This window comes from Limulus polyphemus, unplaced genomic scaffold (assembly GCF_000517525.1).
Source record: "Limulus polyphemus unplaced genomic scaffold, Limulus_polyphemus-2.1.2 Scaffold4135, whole genome shotgun sequence".
Taxonomy (NCBI): domain Eukaryota; kingdom Metazoa; phylum Arthropoda; class Merostomata; order Xiphosura; family Limulidae; genus Limulus; species Limulus polyphemus.
The window spans coordinates 13,260-37,418 of record NW_013669745.1 but is presented as its reverse complement, the minus strand read 5'-3'; the positions used below and the strand labels follow the sequence as shown (position 1 = coordinate 37,418).

The 24,159-nt window shown below is 32.5% G+C and overlaps 1 protein-coding gene across 1 annotated transcript in view; it reads right to left on the bottom strand.

Annotated features, from left to right (window-relative positions):
* The window catches only part of LOC111088620 (cadherin-23-like), a gene marked incomplete at its 5' end in the record, with an annotated part of 90,901 nt that overhangs the window by 55,055 nt on the left and 11,687 nt on the right, over window positions 1-24,159 (bottom strand). The window contains 7 exons of the mRNA XM_022399274.1: window positions 3,219-3,386; window positions 5,470-5,664; window positions 6,649-6,779; window positions 11,948-12,020; window positions 17,226-17,363; window positions 21,584-21,712; window positions 23,631-23,720. Of these exons, the coding sequence (XP_022254982.1) occupies window positions 3,219-3,386; window positions 5,470-5,664; window positions 6,649-6,779; window positions 11,948-12,020; window positions 17,226-17,363; window positions 21,584-21,712; window positions 23,631-23,720 (924 nt within the window). The remainder of the gene's footprint in view (window positions 1-3,218; window positions 3,387-5,469; window positions 5,665-6,648; window positions 6,780-11,947; window positions 12,021-17,225; window positions 17,364-21,583; window positions 21,713-23,630; window positions 23,721-24,159) is intronic.

The following is a 24,159-nucleotide window of genomic DNA, read 5'->3' as shown; positions in this document are numbered from 1 at the left end:
TTACATTGTTGTACTATGGACACACACACACACATATATATATATATATATATATATACACACCTCTACTTAACCATCAGTCTCTATGGGACCCATGTCAGCTACAAGAGATACTACCATCAGACCATTTGAGCCCCACTCCAGCTGCAGGAGGAAGGCATCTTTATCTTTGTTATGTAGTAGGGACCATTAATATGTGTTCACTTCGCCTTTTCTGAACAGACACTGGCTGCATAAGGAGGGCTTGTGAGGTATAGGTATTTAATGGATTGGTATAGTGAGTGCTCACCTCTAATCAACTGGACAGATATTATTGGGTAGATGATCTGTAGGAGGAGGGCACTGTAATACATATCATTGGTCCATATATATAGCTTGTGATGTATAATGCATCATAATTATATGTGGTGATTCACACTACATTCTTGGTGTCACCACAGCCCCAATTCTCATAGTAATGGTACTTCTTGTTCTAACCCCATTGGTGAGAATTCTCTGTAGTCTAACACCTCACCTCAACAGCTAGGAGCTGGTAAGTGGTAAGAATCTCCTGTTCTCCACTCAACATCCTAATTTATAAAGTCAATTTACAGGAAGTTACTAGCTTGAATGAAGCATGCCAAGCAATTTTAAGAGCAATTACTTTTCTCCTGAGAGGGAAGAAGCATTGGTCTGGGGCTGTTTTTTTTTTTTTACAGCCAGGGCAAGTGGTATGAGTGCTTTCTGTTATTCTGGCTCAATATGGATCTTGGATAAGTGTACCCTGGGGGCAACACTAGCAGCCTAGTGGGATGCTAATGAATGAAAAAGGGGGTTCTGAAAAGGAAATGGCAATGGAAAAATGGTGACCTGTTGAAATGCCATTAACAGATAAAACAGCTGGAAGGTATAGAGATGGAGATATTTTTGTGAAAAGAGTCCACATGTCTCCCTGGAAAAGCTTGTCCAAGGGGTGGCTAGTTTAGAAGGTGGAAGAGAATGAAAAAGGGTGATAAGTAGAAAGAGAACATAGCATCCTGAGAAGAGCATGTCAACTGAGGAGTCAATGAACTCATCTTGGAAAGGAAGAAGGAATGAGGTACATGGAAAATAGGGGTCCCAGAATAGGGACAAAAGAATACAGGAACTCTTAAGGTAAGAGGTCCATGAAAAGGTAATACAATCTGTCCAATAGGGGACAGGAACCGAGACAGGCCTAAGCAGTTCATTAAGTACACAGATGGAAGGAACAGAGATATGAGTGAAGTACAGCTTACCCCCTGTGCATTCAAAGTCTGAGGAAGAAAGTACTGGTCCAGGGAGAGAAAAGAAGAACTGTAGTGGATGAGAATGCAAGAAGCATCTTGAGCATAGACATCAGAACAATGGTAATCATAGAAAAGAAGAAATCAGGAAGTCAATAGCTCAAATGTGGCATGCCGAGATCAAACAAAACCTCAGTCAGAGTGGAAAAGAAGGAAGAAGAGAGGGTAAGAAACGTGTTGGTACAAGGAAAGAAAAAAGGCTATGGACATGGCCACCTGACAGCTAGGAATGACTAAGACCAAGAATTCATTGATGAACAGGCTAGCAAGAAGGATAAAAAGGTGGTGCACAGAATTATTGCCTAGAGGAAATGGGTGTCAGAAAGACCAATGACATCAGACCCACCATTGATGATCATAGACAATAGAGTGGAAGGACAATAAGAAGCTATTAAAGAAAGGAAACAGTACAAATACTAGTAACAGGCCAAAAGAAAAAAACAAGATAATCCCAAAAATTGTGAGTTACAAAGAGAGAAAACAAAAATAACAGAGAATACAGGCAAAAGATTGGTTTGGTTTAAATTTTGCCAAAGCTACTCGAGGGTTATCTGTGGTAGGTGTTCCTAATTTAGCAGTGAAAGATTAGAAGGAAGGCAGCTAGTCAATAAAACCATCTCCAAATCTTGGACTACTCTTTTAGGAACAAATAGTAGGATTGACCATTACACTATAAAACCCCCACAGTTGAAAGAGCTATGATGGTTGTTGGTGATGAGGATTCGAACCAACAACACACAGATAGAGAGTCAAGCACCATAATCACTAGACCATGCAGACCTTAGGGTAAAAGAAAATGAAAGGTACATACCAGTAAAGAGATGAAAAGGTTTAGGTAGTTTAATAAATGGTAGAGTACTACCTAAAGCAAAGTAGGTGAAGGATGTAGTCTAATATATCATTCCTAACTGAGGAGCAGGAAATTCAGGTTATGAGACATAAGTAGGAGACCCAGTAAGTATGTGGTAACACACTAAACAATGGCTGCAACAACCTTAAAAGATGACAGGCCTCCAAGAGCCACAGCATAAATAAGGCCTAAGTGTGCATAATGACACACACCCAGGTCTAATTATAAATCACCGTTACTCGAGAAGGCATGATAAAATATTAAAGCTTTTGAAACAAAAGCTAAATAAAGTGAAAAACAAAGTTTAGTTAACAATGCAAAGCTCATTAAGTTGAACACAGATCAGAAATTTAAACACATCTATTCCATACAGTTTCAAGGAAATGAATGAAAATTCACGAGTGAAAATGCATAGAGGAAGTTAGTGCATACACAGGTTCATTTTCCTTCTATTGGTGAAGAGCTTTTGCTGCATGATAACACCATCATGCAGTAGCACAGATTCACTTGAAATCACATGAAATTAGTTGGGAGTTTTCACAAGCTAGTGGCATAATGCATGAGGAAGATAGCTAAACTATGTGAGGGGTGAGTAATCATTTAAGAACATTATAATACTTTTTAAAGTAAGATTAAAGGGGCTAGGGACAACCATAATGAAACTGTTGAACAACTCAAACACTCCATCAGTGATCCTCTTTCCTCAATACCTAGGGCTACATAGTGAAATAATCAAGGATGTGTTCACCAAAAAAACTAACCTGCCTGAAAAACTTGGGAACATTTCAAGTCACTTCCCATTATTCTTTATATAGACATTAATATTTCAACTGTGTGTGTGGGGGTTTGTTACTTTAAAAATTCCCTTGCAAAGTCATATGTTAATATAAAACATATGTTATCACCAATTCATAACTATTGTGTTATGACAAAAAAACATAATTATTAAATTAATACTTTATTTTACAACAATTACTTTTAAGACTGAAAAATTGGTCCCATTCCCAGCCATAAAAAAAGTTATTTTCTTAGATATAGAGCAACTTATTTGTATAAATACTTACTTGCAAATTAAAAACTTTTTCTGTACATTCTTTTGAGCAATCATACTTAAGCTTAGAAGGATCTTTAACACGAATGAGGAAAGGAAGTTTGTTCATCCCTGAAGATGGTGTAACCTCAAATATGTTATCTTCTTGTGACAACTTGAGACTAAATTTAGCATTATCACCCTAAACAAGACAGAAATAAGCAAAAGCAATAGATACCAGTTAGTATAATATATTTAAAAATCATTGTTTTAAAAATTAGTTAAGAGTTTTCAAAAGAAACAAGGATTAAGTATTTATAAAAGTCATGTAAAAAATATAAAAAATGAAATGAGAATTTCATAATTTGACATCCTGTAAAAGAAAATATTTTAAACAAACTATCAAGCTTTTTTTCTGTTTACATCTGAACTGTATATACTATTCATTGATGTATACTTCTAGGCTTTTCAAATTAAAAATTCAACTGTAACAAAATTGTCTGCAACAAAAGCAAGTTTCATTTACTTCACATAATGAAAAATGTTTTAATTGTATTAAATTACATACCCAATATTTCAATACTTCAGTAGTAATCACATACATACAATTACTGATAAAATAACTACATTCAAGACAGTACATTCAGATTATTAAGAAACAGTAAGTGCAAATGTACGAGAAATAAGAAATTTCACATATAAATCTTAATGATATGTCATTTGTACTTCATTTCTTAAATTTGTTAAAATTATAGTGAAATAATTTATAGTCATTATAGTTTTAATAACAAAAGAAAAGCAATAAGTACCCTTGTAGAAGAAATAGGATCAAGATCACAGTGGTATTAGTCTAATTTGACCATTCCATGTGCTGGTAATTTTAAGAGCAATTTGTTTATCATATGTAATTATTATAAATATCTATTTTATCAGCTCTTTTTACTCAAGGTATAACATTCATATATATCTGCTAGGCTTCATTTCTTCCAGTGATGTACATTAGAAAAGCCACCAACTTCTTTATTTTATGCAACAAGTCTCACAGAGAAATGATTATGACAAATTTATTGATAAACTGTAACAAACAACAAAATGACAACAAGAATTCTGGAAGAAAATTCCCTTGAGTAGGTTCATGAAAGAAAACATTAAATTCACAAATTTATAAACAGTGTTGAAACTAAAATGGGCTAATACTTTATTCTTTATGCTTATACTTTATTCAACTAGTTCCATATGTGCATAATGTACTTCAATATACAATATAATCAGCAAAACTACGTATATGAAACACTTTCAGAAAATGTCAGCACTGTATCACCAGTATTTTACTTTAAAAGACTGGTCTAATAAAAATAAATAATGCTCCTGTTGCAGCATTGTGTTCCCAATGTACATTCATATGGAAGAGTTTTATGTTTAATGTTAAATTTGTTGATGATTCGAAATCCTAGGTGTAGTGTAAGCACCTATTATCCAGTCAAATCACAGTGCGATATTATTATTTATCAGTATATCACATATAACAATGCTTCTATTTTGAAATGTAATTACCATCACAATATATAATAAAAATTCATTTGTTGGTTACATACTTTATACCATATTTCTGAAACTGCCTAATATAAAATAATAAACACCAACATTAGAATCGATACACAATTAAAAACATTTTTAATTCAGGCCAGTATATGGCTTATAAAATGTGAGCTTTACATGCTTCAACGTTTACCATATCATCATCAAGAGTGAATGTGCAAGACATAAGTGTCATATTTATTCATTCTTAGATAGGTCATGTGACTTGCGTGTAAGCCTGAGGAGGCCAAGCCACATTCTTACACAGATAATTGCCAGACCTTCATCTCTATTCAATAACTTGTGATCTTTTTTAAACTTTATTATTTCTAAATATTCATGAATATTATTTGCTCTTAGGTCGAGCTAATATTACTGTTTTTTCCCCATAATATTTTATCTTCTGATTTTGTACATGTTCTGTAATGGCTGAATTTTCAGTTCTTTCATTTTCTACACATCCCTTATGTTCTGCTAAATGATATTTTCAATTACGTTTTTTTCTGTCCAATATAAACACTTCCACATTCACATTCAATTTTATAAATTCCAGCTCTTTCCATTAACTGTATATTATCTTTAGTATCACCTAAAATTTGTTTTATCTTATTCATCGGTTTAATTATAGAGTAAAATATCCATTGTTTTTTAAATACTTTATAACACAATTACATAATATCTGGGATCAAAAACACTATATAACTTACCATATCGAGGTCTTTTACAAATGACTCATCTTGGAATTCAACAGGAATATTTTTCTGTGTGTTTTCTCGGACAACAGCATTATAGTTTTTGTTATTAAACTCTGGAGGATTGTCATTAATATCTTCAATGATAATGGTACACTTAATTTCTATTGATCTGTTGTGTACTTCACTTCCATTTTGCCATTCTGTTGCCTTCAAAAATTATAATTAGATAGTTAACCAGAACAACGGAGAATATATAAAATAGTCCTGAATAATTTGTTCATGAATAAATGCAGCGATACAATAATGTTCTGAAGTATATATTTACAGGAAATTCAACATTCATAAAGAGTTATTATAGATCATCCCGTGCAAATTAACCACATCAAACCCTGTGTAGTCTAAACTGGACTACATGCATTTTCAATATTAAAATGCCCCGCAAAAAGATAGCTATAGAACAGTAACAGCAAAACCCTACACATCATATTTATATCCTGAAATGAGTAAAGTCACCATAGATAGCTGCTGTGGATGATTAAATAAGTCATGATTCGAATAATGGCTAAAACCTTTACAAGTGTTGCAGCAATTATAAATTTGATTCTACTGCAGGAAACCATGGTTTAGATCTATACTACATAAATATATCATTTAATAAACAATGTCAAAGTGCGTATTTGTTTAAACATTTAAACATTTTTCTTTACTCTTCATTTAATTTGTAATTTTTGGCTAGTTTGTGTAGCATTTGATTCATGCAACAAAAAAGACTGAGAAAAATGATTAGTATTATTATACATTAAGCGTGAAACACTTAAAAATCTATTTTCTCATACACATGCAGTTTTCATCTTAGAACAGAAATGCAACAAGTATTACCAACAGTTAGATCTCAAAAAATCAATAAAATCATTGTATGATAATATATTTGTATAATAATCAATTTACAAAGCTAATGCAAAACATTAAGATAAAAAAATCATTAATTACATTTATGAAAGTAAAATACCAGATGTTTCAAAAGACACTTCCACTTTCAAGACAACTATCTTAAGGAAACTGATGTTTACAATGTTGTGAAATCTAGTGTGTAGAACAACTTAACCATGCAGAAGACAATGTACAAAATTGTTAAGCATCAAAAGTGACTTTTGAATCACCCGATACATCTTAAAACATGGGAAACCTTACCTTTATAGGGAGAACCAACATTGGACTACTTATCAATTTTAGGTTTGGATCTTCACGATTGATTTTCTTCTTAACAGAAACATCTCCGTCATCACTGATTTTAAAGAATTCTGCTGCAGTGCTTGACGTTTCTAGATAGATATGATAATTTTCTTACTTATAGAATTTATTTATCACAAGAATGCAGAACATGACATAACAATTCTTTGAGTATAACTTTATTCATGTTCCCATCTATTCAAATTTCTACTTTCTCGTCTCTAACTTTCTAATATTGAGCTAATTTATAAATACTCATATGGTGGTTATCTTTTTATTATCTGATACATGTAACTCAAGAGAGTTTTGATTGTTTGATGAATTTTATCATAGTTTGAGATGCAGTTGTGCTGTTAGCTGGATGTCCAGCATTGGTTTTATATTTGAAATTTGAAGGTTTTTTTTTGTTCTTAATGTTAAGAAATGTAGATCATGCACTTAACTGAATCTTCATTTTGTACTCCCACTACTTTGATAAGCTAGTAGCTTAGAGCTTGAAGTGACAACATGTGACTTCATTTGTACATGTAAGCTATTGATCATGTTTCTACAAAAACTGGTGTCATGAAAATTCTTACTAATTTGTATTTCTATTATAGTAAATATTCTTCCTCATAAATGTTATTTAATAATTAGTAATAGTATTTATAATATTGAGACTTCAGTTATTGATTAAAGTAATATTGTTAAAAGGTTAATGAATTAATCATAAAAACTATTAGTGGGGACGTTTTATGTACTTTGTATAGTATGATCAAGTAGACCACAAAATTTAGTCTTACTAAGACTAAAATAAAATTCCAGTAATGCCAAAGAATAATATGTGAGTAGTGTTACTTATCTAACTAAATATGTTTGTTTGTTTTATAGCAAAGTCACATCAGGTTATCTGCTATGTCCTCTGAGGGAAATCAAACCCCTGATTTTACTGCTATCCCACAAGGGGACAAACTAAATGTGACAGCAAACTTAAGATTAGGTTGTCTTGAATTCTGTGGCAGGCTAAACACAGCTTGTTCTTTAATGCTAAAAGGTAAACCTCTACAATGAGTTAAAACTGAATAACAAAATCAATTACAAAGTATATATATATTTGCACATTACAAGCCTAGCAGTTTGTGGCTCATAAGATTGAGCAATACAAGTTCATACCATACAAATTGATATGAAACAGGGTGGGGGGTAATTCTCAAACAAAAAAGTAGAAGTACTCAGCTGGGTGAAGTGGACTGGTTTATGAAAATTTCTACGTGCAAACATAAAAAATGACAAAACAGCTCAATTAAATCCTGGTACCAGTACCATAATAAAAAATACATCCTGGTACTCATTACCAGTGAGATTATTGGCAGAATTTCACCCCTGCTCTGGAATATAAAAAAAGTAAAATATTATTCTAGAAATACTAACAACATGAATAGTTCATATTCTTCCTGTAATTGGAAAATGATTAGAACTGAATGTCAGCTGTGAACACTGGTTGACATTGTAGGTACAAATGAAAGACAATTTTTGAAATAGTTACAATTCCATCACAGACACATCTATAAAAGATTAGTAATTCTCATCTGCTCTCTCAAACACAAAGTACTCCTTTTCCCATGAGGTGTTAGCTGATATTTGATAGCTAGTGACCTCTATGGTTTCAATATCAAATTTAAAAGAAAATTCTTTCCTTGTTCCTCTAATTGGACAAATGGATTAAAAACACAAATATCTAAGCCTAATGTATCATATAGTTATCAAAATCCCAAATTACTTGATAGAAGAGTCAAGATTTAATGTCCCATTTTCACCAATCAGTAAACAAGGAAAATAAATATCAGTGAATCACTATTTTGTAGTGTAAACTACACTACTATGATAATAAGAAGATAAGTCACAGATGTGGACAATTCCTGTTGTGGATGAATCCACCTACAGACCAGTTGCTGACTCCTAACTATAATGTCCATTCAAAATAGTTTAATAACTGGTTTTGATTTTTATATTGTAGTTATAAATGTCACTACACTATGAGATTAGTAAATCCTCTGGACAGGATGCCAGTCCATCACAGGTTAATCCCCAGTTAACATCTGGTACCCATCATACAGGTGGTTAAACTGGAACATGCTCAAGAACATAACAGCATGATGTGACTCAGCCCCAAACTTGCAATCATCTATCTATGATTATATAGTGCAGAGCCACTGGGTAACTGTTCTTAACATATCCAAGTTATTTGCTAAAAGATCATGATTTTGCTGTTGAAAGATTGTTTTTCACTAATTAAAGAATAAAAAAAGAGATGCTCTGTTTAAAGGTGGAGAAGAGCTTTCCATAAAATCTATAGCTTAAAGATACTTCAGAAACCACTTGAGAGTAAAACTAATATTTCTAACGAATATATTCTTAAAGCCAAGATATGGTAGGCACTTTAACCATTATATTCCTAAAGTTGCTTGGCATTAGAGAAATACATGGTGATTGGTAGATTATAAATACAGTCCACAGTTTTTATAAATTGGCGACTGAAGAAAGATCTGAATAATCAAACCTGTTTGATACTCAGCATGATTGTTTTCCTGTCTTACTAGCTTAGTTTTTGTTTTTTTTATCTTGTGTTTCAGCAAGCTTCTCAGAAAAGTTTATTGTTAAGTTAGATGCATTCAGAATTAATGGAAAAGTTAGAAAAAGAACAGATTACTGTTTTATTTGTAGAAAACAGAAAGTAGCAGTAAACAGATGAAATAGACGAAATAATAGACGAAAGCAACAAAAGAGATAAGTTTCGAAGGTCTGTTTTGGAACATTTATTGTTCAATATTTAGCTCAACAACTTGAAAATTTCTAATTAAGTAAAAATACTTCCAAATTCACCAATGATGCTAGTAAAGAGCTGCTTTCTGTGATAGAAATCTGAATGAGTGGACAAAAACATTGAAAATGAGTTTCAAAATTTAAGAATTTACAGTTATGTGCTTAGTAGATGGAACTTTACAAGAGTCTAACATGTGCTCTTGGGTAAAAGGAGAACTGAGTTGTGGAAAAATTAAGGGTTTAGTTTTAATTATTGATAAATGCTTGGAATCTTTGACTGTTTGTTTGAAATGTTAAGCTTTGCAGTGAAGCCCATTCAAAGAATTTTTGTGATGAGGTATTCATACTTGAAAAAAGCAGAAGAAGGCTTCTTGAATGATGCCCAGTTTAAAAAATTAAGCTATAAGGAAAGGAATAAAGACTTAAGTATGTTTTCTTGGATGGAGAAAGGTTAGTTAATTTATTTCAGGTTGTTATGACAGCGGGGGTCACGTGATGCTAGTAACACATCATATTCTCGAAGGTTCCTCAAGTCTCGAGCGTTTACAAGATATGCGGTATTCTTGTGTATATAAGACTGGTAAGAAGTGATGGCAACAATGGAATGTAATTGAACTGCAGACAGAGATAGAGACATATTGTTGGGTCGAGCTCGTGTGTCATTCGTTGTGGATTATAGCGTTTGTTTAACTTATAGTGTGACCGTTGAAATTAAGTGAATTTCAAAGTTGTATTGAGAAAGAATAAACTAGTTTTATTTAAGAAAGGACTTGTGTCGCTAAAGTTTCATTGGAAAGAAATTATACGGGAAGTTAACTAACGAACGGAGGCGTAACAAGGTGTTTAAAATATTTAAGCTATTTATGTAAGCTCTATTTCCATATCGGAAAACAAGCAGAAGATCAAATTAAAAAAAAGAGTAATTACTATATGCAGATTATTATTTTGGTCCACATTAAACAAAACAAAAAACATACATTAAGATAAACAAGTTATATTTCTTGAAAGTATTCTAGCAGTGTGTACAAATTAAAGCATTTACAGAAAATAATGTCATCCACAAGAATCTGTGATGGCTTACTAAAACTGAATAATTTAAAGAAAAGAATCACCGTGAAGTCAAAACATTTTAAAAAATTTATTTGAGTTTTTATCTGCAAACATATAAGAAAAATAATGTAGTTGCAACGAAAAAACAAAATAAAAATTCCAGTATACTGCCAATATCATAGCTTTCATTAATATTCTGCAGTCAGGGAAAGCACTGACATTAGAAAATATTTTGATCACACCTATACTGACAGATCACATATTTAAAGCCTTGAAAATAAGATAACTAAAAATTAGAATCTGAACATAGAGTTCTCTGTTTATGGTTTTCATCAATCTACACTAACTATTTTTCCTCTATTTAAAATAGTACTATAACAAAGTTTACTGAATTTCAACCCACAGATTTAACTATACTTAATCTTGGTTCTTCTGGTACAATAACGTACCCTTAAAACTCCTAATAGCACTCTGAAGATTCGTTGTTTGTATTGTAATGGAGAATACATTAGTTTCTTACTTGTTTAGACTGACGGAGACTTATATAGGAGTGAACAGTTGATTATTTAATATAAAACATAAAACACTAAGAAAATTTCAAGTTAGTTATTTATTTTTACTTTAAATTTAAGAAAGTATTCGTGCAGCTAAACATTATTACAAATGGTAACACATACTAACATTTTTTCCAATAATCTTTTCTCCACATTTTACTCATAAAATCAAATACTAAAAAATCTGTTCAAATATCCTGGAAAAAAGTATCCTGGTAATAAGCGTAAACTGTAAAGTCCAGTTCAGATTTTTAATTTGTCAGTTACATTTTAGAACTATAAAACTACAAACTGGTGGATTGATTTTTCTGATATTCTGTTGCTTTAAATTAATATAAAGTACATTGAAAAGACAAATAGTCGAGTTTGAAATTACTGTTTTTTTGCAGTGACTAGATGCATGTACCCAGAGATTAAACTATTCTCTTGTTGTTATTGAATTTTTGTTATAACCATATAAGTAAGTTGTTTTTTAATTGAGTAATAAAAAAAACTAAATACACTTAACAAAAATATATACGAATATAGATTTATAGTGCTGCCTTAAAATTTATGAATTATGTCACTCTATTCAACACATTTTATTTTTCATTTTCAACAAACTAATATTCCACAATTCGTAATCAAAGTAAACTTTAAGAAAACTAATTATTTCACCCATACCCATGAACTTAAGTCATGTCATAGGACATGAAGAAACAAAAAGAGCAAATTACTTGCAAAATACTAAATATCTATATGCAATAGAATGGATTATCCTAAATTGCCAAAATCTGTAGTCTGCAGAACAATAAATGATAGAGAGATGTCCTTTATTCAAAACAAGCATTACCCATTTAATTCTTTATACTTACCAATATTATATTTTATATCATTTCTAATTCCATAGTCACCATCTTCTGCTTTCACATCAAATACAAATGTACCCTACATAAACATAACAGATAGAATATATTATTTCTCTGTGTGGAAATTTTACTAAGAATTGATTTATTTCTCTATGATTATTTATCATAAAAATAACATTTTTGGAATTTAGAACTATTACAATCATTAACTATTAATTTATCTATTTAAACTTGGAAATTCTGCAAACAAAGTTCACATAATAATCACAATGTTTGTCGTATTCTTCATTGTTTTTATATAAATTGCACTGCTAATTAGAATGGCTCATCATCATTATGTACATCATCTTTTTCTTTCACTAGCTGAAGGAATAAAAGATTCAATGAAAATGGTTAAACTCTAATGTTTCTTAAAAATTCAGATCACAACCTTCTGCACTTGATACCCAGCATACTAAATATTCTGTTATCAGAGCCAAAATATCATTTGTACAAATGGAAAAAAAAAAACCTTACCTGTAGTATGTACGATTAAAATACAGAAAAGACATTAAAGCAACTGTGTTGTTTGATTGAGGTTTTTTAACGAGTTAATAAATACAGTTTGTGCTCATTTATAATGCTACTGAGCTACATTATTGGAAGAAAATATTTAGTTTATGCATATCCATCAAGTGCAAATACAATAGTTTACTACAAACAATTTATTTTGAATTTATTTCATTTACTATATATTTCTGGTTAAATAGCCTTTTTAAATTAACATTTTTCTTACCTGAAAATGTATTTCAAGTAACTATTTACCTTTCCACCAAACAAACAGCTTGTGCCTCAATACAAATGCTATAAAGTTTTTGCATATATGCCATGCTGTTGGCGGGGACCTTGTCCCAGCACATAATAATAATGTGTACTGCAATAGTCTATAATGCAATCATTGTTAGACTATATACCTTAATCAAATAGAAGATTGACACAACATTCTTATACAGTACTCCTATTAAGGCATTTCTGTAAACCAAAAACCCATTCTTAACCAAGCAAATAGAAACACCAGATGTGGAGAAGTAGAGTGGAAGGGGGATAGAAGCAATGGTTCTTCTGCCCCACCAGAAGAGAAAGAGGACTTTATATACAGTAGAAAATTAGAGAGAGGCATGGACTAAACAGGAATCATTTCATTTGCATAATGTTTCCCACTGAGAAACTGTGCAATAGGCTACTGTGGAAAGGGACAGCAGGAGCTTTTCTACTCAGTGATTGTTTAGCCCTCTTTTTTTTTTTATGATCCAGTTCGGCTTTGAATATAAATGTGTATATAATACTGAAGCAATCTTGCACTGGGTTCCCATCTCTACAGTGGGAACCAAGTATGAACAAAATATTTTCTGTTATTCCCTACATGATGCAGGTTTTGGGATAGAGGGGTGTTATTTTTGAGTTGTTGTTGTTGTATGAACAACTATCCACCTTAGAGACTCTGGAAAGATTGGAGAATGACAACTGGAGTAAGATTAAACCTAAACGCTGATGAGACTGAAATGTTATGTAAATAATGTGACACAAATGTGTTTGATATGATCTCCACCTGCAGAATATTATTCAGGGAATATTGACAGTAGGATTCGGGTGAAGCCATAAGATGACAAGCTTGATGGGAAGAGACATTAATGTGTCCTTTCTCATGAAAAAACAGACAACAGATGAGTTTCTTGACCCACTTAGTCAAAGTGAAAAGAAGGAGATAAATCCCAAAAAGTAGAGTATTCCCACAGCAGGAAAAGACAACTTAGACTGCCTCTAAAGGGAATTGTACAAGTGAGCAAACATCTTACTGCCGGCTCAGGACAAAAATGATTGGAGTTTCAACAATCATATAGTGAAGAAATTAAAGCAAAGACTACTGAAGGAAACATTCAACCACTCTCCTGGTCAGCTCAAATTTTGGGAAGGAAGGAGTGGTCTGGAGAGAAAATCACCCTGTGCCTGTGAAAAAGGGTGTGGGAGGGGTCTAAGGCAAAAATATCAGAGCAATGCCTGCAAGAAAGAAGAAAAAGAAAATACATCTTGATAAAAAGATGGTACATGGAACAAGCAGCCAAAAGTTTGAATAGAGGATTGGTTAAAGCCCTGAGAATGAAACAAAGGCCCCAATATGGAAGATGAACTGGACAAGAAGAACAATAGATTAGAAAGGCTCCAAAGAACTTTCTAAGAACTGAAGATACAGAAAACAGCTACGTAAAAGGTGGAAGGTCATTGACAAAGCTATATAAACTGATAGTTTGTTCTTAAAAGCAAGATAAAAAAAAAGGAAATGAAAAAAGGAAGAGTCCGATGACCTGAAAGAAGGGAGTGACAGATGAACCAGTGTAAAAAAAAAAACATTTATGCTTACAAACAAGGATGTATGGGCAAAAAGAGTGAGGATACGAAAACATGCAACTCTGAAAGAGAAATCTGCCTGTCTTGTGAGGAACCAGTCAAAAACCACAAAATAAAATTAAATGAGGTATGACATGGTGAAAGATAGACATACAAGGCTGATGTAAAAGGGACCTCCAAATTGAAAGAGGTAAGAGCTCCAGCGTTGCCAGTAATGTTGGCTAATGTTATGCAATGAGAAGAACCTGACAAGATGTTCTGCAAGTTAGAAAGCACCTTAGGAAGAAGGTGAAGAAAAGAGCAGGCATACAGAAAGAGATTGAACCAGTTCTGACTCAGAGTGTCCACTGTTAGAGTAGCAGTCTGGGATTGGTGATCAAAAGAGTGGAAACTTGGTTGAAGGAGAGTTTAAAAAGCATTGAGAAGAAGACTCTCAAAATGGGAACAAATCTACTGAAATATCAGAATATAAATGGATTATTCTGTTGGTAGGATCTGGCTTGGACAATACAACTGATCAGCCACTAATTCAAAGGCCTGAAACAAGGCAAGTCAACAACCAGATTTTGTGTGACAAAAGAGGAGAGCAAGAGCTAAGAGAAAATACCAACTTATCAAGTAATGAATGAAATTACAGTGAAGTTATCAAAACAGATCCTGGAATGATTTCCAGAAGATGGTCACAGGCCCATTAAACTACCAACACATGTACGACATTGATATGACAAGATATCCCCTCTGGAGATCAAATACTGGAATGGTAAAAGTGTCCAGAGCTGCAACCAAGGAAACAAACACCACGAAAAGATGCAAGTATGCATGAAGTGGGGGAAGAGAGATGCCCAGGGTAATGTTGGATCAATCAAACACTGTACATGTTCCACCAATATACCAGAGTCTTTTGAAGGGATTGCAAATTGCCACATCCAGAAGTATGAGGGATTCTAAAGAGGTAAAGGCTCCCCAAAAGAGACAGAACTTCTCATGTATGAAAAAAAGAGACATTAGAGGCTTGAAAACCAGAAGTTCCATATCTTATAGACATAAAGGAGCTCACTCAGAACCTGGCCAACTAATTCAAATGAGCAATTTCTCAACAGAGAAGGAAAATGCATAGTAGAGGATGCCTTCTAGGACAGAGCTAAGAAGAACCAATCATCCATGAGTGCATTCTATGTGCAAAAATTTAGGTGAAAACAGATGGAGTTTGAAACTGTGAAAGGATTCAGTAGTAAAAGTAGTCCACATGTGATCAAAGTGTAGAAGTCAAACTTCTACAGGCCCAGAATCAAGACGAGGCTCTAGAAGTTAGTCATATCCATGCCCCTTTGTAGTTGACCTGTTGGAAAAGACCACAGATTAAAAAAGCAGAAAAAGAAGAACCCCATAAAGAAACAACTTCTTTAAGGAAGGGCATTAAGCAGAGATATAAAACATAAAAATGAGAAGTCTAACTCTAAAAAGTATCCCAACCAAGTAAATTCCAGAAACAAAAAATTCAATTCAAGTTGGAAACTGCTGAAGAGGAAATCTAGGTAGTTTGGAGAAAATGAAAGTGTGACATTCTCCACAAAAGTTGTTGCATTTATTATACAAAGCTCCAAAAAAAGAGGTAAAGAAGATAGATAGCTAAAAAGTTGAGCAAGCAAAAGAAGAAGTCAAGCAGAGTGAAGGCAAGAGAGAGTCAAAGTAGGAGAAGAAGGTTCCCACCACGAGGAAGAGATTGAAATGATTGGAGCTCTAAGAAACAAGAATAATTCTGCCCATAGACCACAGAGAAGAAGTCTTAAGGTCAAGGTAATAGAGAGTTGACACAAAGTTGAGACAGAAAAGAGAGAGAGAGGAAAGAAGTAAACAAAAAAAAATCCCAGTAATGAAGCATATGCGATAAGCTCTCTTGTGAACCAGCAGGAACAACTGAAGTAAAAGAAAAAATTTCATGTACCCGAGATATGAGAGTAGTAAAAGTTACTTTATCCTCATCAGGAATAGAAGAACTGAAAGCACCAAAAGTAGGCTGCAAGAAGAGCTGATCAAAATCATCCATTTACATGGCAGGCTCAGCAGAATTAAACTCCAAAAGCAGGAGGCTACAAATTCTGGGTCCAAGACAAAGAATGCAAGCTAGAGCTAACCACTTTATATACAATGGTAATAACGTCGCTTATTATCAGAATACTTTCAACTGCCATTGAAATAGAATAATACACCTCCTGTTGAGAAATGTCTGGACCTTGGAAGGCTTCAAAAACTTGGATACAAGAATTCTTATTCAATATGAGCCATGAAACTAAAATTATTAAAAGGAATCTATTTATATATATATTTTTGCTCTTGGTGGAACTGAGATTGATTACCAGCACCTGACTAAACCCTGTCCAGGGTTGATGACAATGCAGTGGGCAATATTTCTTTCAAGGAAACCATATCACAGTCTTTTTTTGAACAATTCTCCAAAATCTTGTCATTTAGTTAATGTAAAGAAATAAAATTAATATAACAAATATAATAATTCTTATTTGAATCTTTAAATGCAATTAATTGCAATTTAAATTTTAGGTGCATGGTGTAGTAGAAAATGCCCTTTATTTGACAAAAGGCTTAAGAAAATAACATGTCTACACAGTGCTCAAAGGAAGTAATGTGCAAAGAGGTCATGTTACTCTCCTATTGGTCGAGGAGTATAGCCTAATTTTGATTACATCATAGACTACCACTGTACATGTTATTATGTGCAGGGATGAAAGTTCATTCAATGACTTGCAGCACATATAAAAAGTTTTCAGCATCAGCACCATAGTGCTACCTATTTCTTATGTGGAGAGGTGAGTAATGTAATATCAATTAAAAATATACATTTTGTTTCAAGAAGGATGTTAAAAAATTGAAATTGACTCACAATATTCTCCATCTCAGGGATTCTTGTGACAGGACAAACTTTGATAAAACTTGGACCATTGTCATCTTCATCCCCTACATCTATGAAGATGACTGTTGATCCTGATTTAGGTAGTTCAGAGCTATTTCTACCAGTATCCTAGAGAATTAAAAGAAAACTTTCCCAAACAGTGTCACTTTAAATATTATGAAGCACTATGGTTAATACTAGTAAAATACTCTTCAGATAATTATTAATATCCATTTAAACATAAATCACATAAAATATATTACTGTAATTCAAACTTAGTCTCTTTTTTTGTCTCTTGTTAGATAGTTACTTTTTTTCCACCACAGTCAAGTTGTAATAACCTATAGGATAAACAGTAGTTTGAGATATACCATACTAGCTTACAAAGCTATATTTTACCATCTAAGATACCATCAGTCTATTCACGCTTGTTCCCTCTTCCTCTCAACCTTCATAGTACAAATATCTGGAATTTGTTTAGATTATCTTGATTCCAGAGCATAAATAGATATGCTTTAATGGATATTTAATCATTTGGAAGTATTGTTTAGAGAATCAGTATATTAACCAGCAAATAAAAAATCCCTACATCTACCTTTAAAATATATACAATGCTTTGGACAATGTCACACTTCCATAAGTTGTATGTGGACATCAGTTTCGTTATAGTTTGGATAATTTCAATGTTCCAGTAGTATGGCAATACTATAGACAATGCTTCACTTCAACAGACTACTACTCAGTTCCATTATAGTAATACTGAGACAGTACAAGACTTCCACAGACTACAACATGGATCCATTATTGTAATACTGTAGACAATACCACACAGGTTCCATTATGGTAACTTAACATAATATTTAGGAGCAACAAGAGACCTATTGGTCAATCTAGGTTGTCTCGTCCACTAAACTAAACTAAAACTATTTAAAAACAAAACTCTCAAAGCCAGCCCTTATCATTCACATAAATTTACTGCTTCCACAACATCCAAAGGCAACCCATTCCCATACACTGTTCCCACATTTCAATAGTGTAGACAATACCATGCTTCCACAGACAACTATATAGTTCCATTGAAGTAATACTATAGACAATACCACACTTCCATAGATTATTATATGGTTGCATTACAGTAATAACCTAGACAAAATCACACTCTTAAATAACTAACACAAAGCTCCAGTACAGTAACATTCTACAACAGTGGTTCTCAAACTTTTTTTATTGATGGACCGTCTAAACTTGGTGGAGGGGAGAAATCAAAAAAGCAAATAATAACAGTGTAACTTAACAGAACAAAACAAGTACTTAAAGTCTACTATGTTATGAATATGAACCCCTTCTCCCACAAGTATGTATGATCAAATGACATCATAAAATGAACTGCATTGTCTGTATTCTGGGTATTTTCCAGTTCTCTGAATGCAAAACTCTGACAATAGATTTCTTTTAAACTCTGCTCTTAATATTAACTACAAGATAGCTCCAACAAGCATGCTTCTTTCATAGAGAAACAAGCAGACAAGTCATTATTCTACCATAACCCAAATCTTCATAGTAAAAAATACATTTTCCCACTTTAACCCAAAAGCCATATCATGAACTATGGTAGTGGTTCATAATAAGGGTTGCCCATTTGTTCTTCTTTATTGTTATTTAATATTGTTCTGCCAGCCTACAGCAAAAGCAGCTGTGTGCATTGTAATAAAACCTAGGTAATATTACTAAATGCATCATTGCACATTGTGTAGGGTAGTTTTTATGTTTATTTGACTACCTAGTAAATAACAGCAGCTGTATAACTGTTAACACCCAATCATTTGAATTTAGTCTGTGGTTTATATGGAGTCTCATAATATACATGCATATGTAAATAGCTACATGCTGGCCATGGATGCCATATAATGTTTATATGGCAAGCATGACACTTGTACCACAGTGATTACTAACTTATTGTTACAACTGTATTGATGATGCATACATTTGTGTATGTATAGGGTTCCTTCTCTTTAGGATATGACACTGCTGACAGGATAACAGTTTTTATTACCACTACATGGATTAGGGCCATGTTACACAAACATCTATAATGTTATACAAATGTCTAGGCTGTCTCCCACAACAGAAATCTTTAAGCTGTAATTTAAAAGATAGCACCAAGCTCAGTTTCGAGAATCAGATCGGCAATTATCATCAGCCAACACTGTGAGGTTGAGAATTTTATAGATACTTTAGATAGAGCAGTCATCCTTGAAGCTGATTATAAGGAGTGGAAGAATCATGAAAGTAGGATATTGTGAAAATTATGGCAATTCTAGGTAAAACTGAGGGAGAAATTTCCTGGCTGTGTATTTTACTTAGAAAATATTTAGTTTCAGATAAAGTATGCAGCAGTGATGGCCCACCAGAGTTTAGAGTTGTCACAGTGGAAGAGGGTCATAGAAGTGTCACAACCCAAACTCCATGATAACTGGAGGGGAGGAAAAGGTATATTACTATATTGAATTCATAATTGTTAATTAACATATTTTCAACCTTGTAGGGTGAGCAGAATGTTATTTGAAGAGGAAATCTGATCAACTGCAGCAAAACCGTAACCAGCCTTAGTATGGTTAGCAGATAAAAGGAGGATGAAGAGGAAGGGGGAAATATAACAACTATAAGAAATATTCAAAAAGTATATTTTCATACATGTGATATTGTATTATGACATATTGTCTTCTGTTTGCATTGAATATATATGCATACATCTACACAACGTAAAAAATTCATAGACCTATCTATTTATATGGCTTTACAACTTAAAAAAACTATAAATCTTGTATGTGTATCTATATAAATACTAGCAAACATGCATTGCATGCATAAATAAAACTCGTGATTACAAAATCCATTCCAGTATAGTTCAGTAGTCTCTCCAACCCAGTATTTACAAACTCCCTATATAGCTACAGAGTATAAATATAGTAGCTTACACATTTTACAAGCATGTACATAACATAAGGTATGTTGATCACTGTGCATCATAGTGATTATACATGCAGTACCACTATCAATGATAACATTTTGGCAATGATATCAGGAGCAATAGTCATTCAGTCTGGATGAATCCAATCCAAAGGTTGTCACTGTTTCTCAAGAGAGCATCATACACCAACTACATATTTCATTAAACTAAACTGTTTCAAATAGGTCAGTATTGCAATTATACAGATTTATGCCCATTATGGACATAAGAAAAACTAAAGAAACAAATTATTAAAAATTTTTAATTTAAAAAAGGGGAATAAAGATCTTCAAAAAATACAGAAACAAGATAGGTAGCTTAAAGTGAAAGTGTAATCGCCAAAACATTAAACAAATAAGTTTAAGGTCTGAGACATAGTTGACATTATTTCCTCAAGCTACAAACCCTATTTTGAGGCTCCTAAATATTACAGCTTTTAGATACGAAGTCAAAATAGGGACTTGTAGCTTGAGGATATAATGTCAACACTATGCCTCAAACCATGAGTTTGTTTTTTAGTGTTTTGGTAACAGCATTTCTGCTTTAAGCTACCTATCTTGTTCCTGTATTTTTTGGAAGATCCCCACTCCCTCTTTTTAAATTAAGTTTTTAACAATATTGTAATATTTTGTTTTAGACACTTTCCCTTAATTTATGCATATTCTTCCATGTTATATACCCGAATTTGTAAGATCTCAAGTGTCAGAGTTACTCTGGGACTTACAAACTCTTCCTTTCACAATTATGAAACCAGTCACTGGACTACTGGAGGTAGCTTATGGACTACAGTCTGGAAACACCACCCTTCCACAGAATGCAACATGCTTCCATCATGGTAATGCTATAGATAACGACACTTTAAATGATTATTACATAGCTCCATTACAGGCTCAACTCCAGCTCCTCCCCCTTGCAGGGGGGACAGTGGAGCTTTTCTTGACTTTTTAGTGATTTGAAAAATCATATGTTTTTAAAACTGATAATAAACTACTAGGTCCACCCTAGTACCTGCCTAGAGCCAGCCCTGATCCCACAAGTAATACACTGCAAATTAATGTATAACAGTCATATCTAGAAAAATCTAGTAAAGCTGTTGAAATCAATGTATTTTAAATAGAATCTAAAAGTAAGTGCATGATCACAATTTTCTTTTAACATTATTACAAAGGAGGGATTTGATTTTAAACGTTCATAATTTTTTTATCAGTCAGCAATTTCACATCAAAAAATGCCATAAAAAGTAATCAATAGAAATTAGATTTAGTTTAAAACCTACTATACTCAAAAGAAAAAAAAGATTAAACAAAAAATATTATAAATGTATATCATAAGTCATCACCTCTGCAACGACTTCAATTCGATAGAACTGTTTTGTCTCATAATCCAGAGAATTCTTAAGAACCACTGATGCCTCATCAGGGCGTTCTTTCCATTCAAGTTCAAACTTATCATCCAGTGAACCATCATCCTGAAAATGATAAGAATTCTGATAAGTACTTTCATGTAATAACATGCCACAATACTGTATTTGGAGCCTGAATCCAAAATTATGTAAAGAAAGAAGTTATTCACTTAGACTGAAAATGAAAGGAAAAAAAGGGCAAAAAAATCTTTTAGTTGAAAAGTAAAATAAAAAATGATGGAAAATATTTTTCCATGTATTGTATGAAAATTAACCTACTCATTATTATTTAGACATTTAATTAATATAATGATATGATTATGAATATATTATTAATAAAACATTTTGAATATTAAATAATGGTAAATTGTAATTGATGACTTTGAACTTGATAAAAATTCTATATTGAAACACATTTCATATGACAGTTTTAAATTATTGTGACTAAATGATAATAGTGAGAAAAGTATACTGTTTAAAGGCAAGCTATTCACTTACATAACATAAGTATACACTGGGCTTGATTCTTTCTATATTTGGGAGGGAATCATAATTACCCCTCTCAATCTTTCAGAAGTAGTTGCATTCATTACCGTGGCAAGTCATATTTTGTGATGTATTTTTTCATAACTCTTAAATTTTGTACTTCTGCAACATAATGGGCTTCTCCATTTGCAACTGTTTCCTTAAAAATTTATTACACCACAAAGAATTAGGTAACAGTTTGGAATTTCAGCTCTGTTATCTGAACTGGTAAAGCACGAGAAAAGATTTTGGTCAAGAAAGATTGCTCTACATTTATTTCTGATTGCTGTAACTGGTGATTTTGGAGTGCAAATGCAAACTATGCTTTCTGCAAGCACCAATTCAGATGACAACGACTGTTTAGAGCAGGTGTTTCCTTTGAAATTAGTGAAAAAAATGTGTAAAGAACTAGGTGGACAGTCATAAGATTTATTAATATTCTGATTTGTTATAATAACCTAAAGTTTCAAATCATGCATCTTATGAGTTTATTTCATTACTAGCAAAAAAAAAATCAAAAATCAATTAAATACTGAAATATTGTAGTCTGCTTGGTCTACACATTACTTAAAATACCTAATTGTCACCAAAAAAGGAACTTTTGATGCAAATAAATATCACCACTGATGATGTTTTTAGATAATGTTTGAAAGACCACATAATGATGTTAAAATGTATGATGTATTACACATGGCATGAAAAAGCTCAAAGTAGAGACATTAAAAGCTTGAGAATAGCTTGGCTTCCTGAAAACATTTGGTTTCCTTGTTTGTAATTTACATTACAAGAAACTTTTGATGTGACAATATATGTATGCTAAACACTTTTTAGATTTTCTAGAAATTGGTAATTTAATTAATTGCTATCATCTGATTGCAGATCTAAATACATAACAGAGAAAATCTCTGGCAAAGGAAGTCTCTAGCAAAATATTCCTAAATGATTTAATAATTTTACCACATGCTCATGTCACAAAAAAACATTTGAATAAAATATGTTAAGATCAGTATTTGGAGTTAAATATGGATGTAATAACAGAGTACTTGTAATTAAGAAGCAATTTCAACATCTCGTTACAAATAATGTATACATTTCCTATGCATATTTAAACAAATTTAATAACTGTCATGAATTATGAGCAGATTCATAACAACAGGTTTTTTAGGATAATAATACTGTTAGGAATCAGTTACTGCTAATGTTGTTTACAATCTAAGACATATAAATCATAATAATCACAACATTTTTTTAACCCTTACTAGTTCTTCAAGAACCTACCAGCTTTAGAAACAAATGCTAAACCCAGCATCAAGAAGCCAATCCATCTAGCAAAGATAATGCTGAATGGGAAGTTAGCATTCTAAACATTATTGATTAGAGCTCCAAAGGAAAGTAAAAAAAAATACATTAATAAATTAAAGTGAATTTTAAACACATCTTTTATTCAAAAATTACTTACTTTGATATAGATCTTTGTAATCTTGTTGATTGGTGCTTTATCATCATCTTTTGCTTTTAACGTCACTATTTCACCAAAATTGTTTTCATTCTGCAATAAAAACAGTACAGATAATGATTTTTAAACAAATACCTTTTTATGTATGGTTTAAGTGCATTTGGCTTTATTATAGTTTAATCACATAAAACCTAAATCCTTGAGTCTTCATGATAAAATATAAATAAAACACATGTAATTCCATATTTTCAATATTCTACTTTTAAATTATGCTTCCCAACAACTTTTCATTTTATTGAGTGATTAGGGTTATTATGAAATAAAGATAATATTGTTGCGTCAGCGAGTCACATGACCACGTGACGCAACGTTTCTAGAATTATCTTGTTCTTTCGGGAATGCTCTAGTAATTGCTCGATGTAGGGTGGGCTGGTATATATAAAGATGGGAATGTGAGGTGGGTAGATAGATAGTGAGTAATTGATCTGCGGTCGGAGTATTATTGACGTTCGTTGCTATAGCGTTTGTTTAG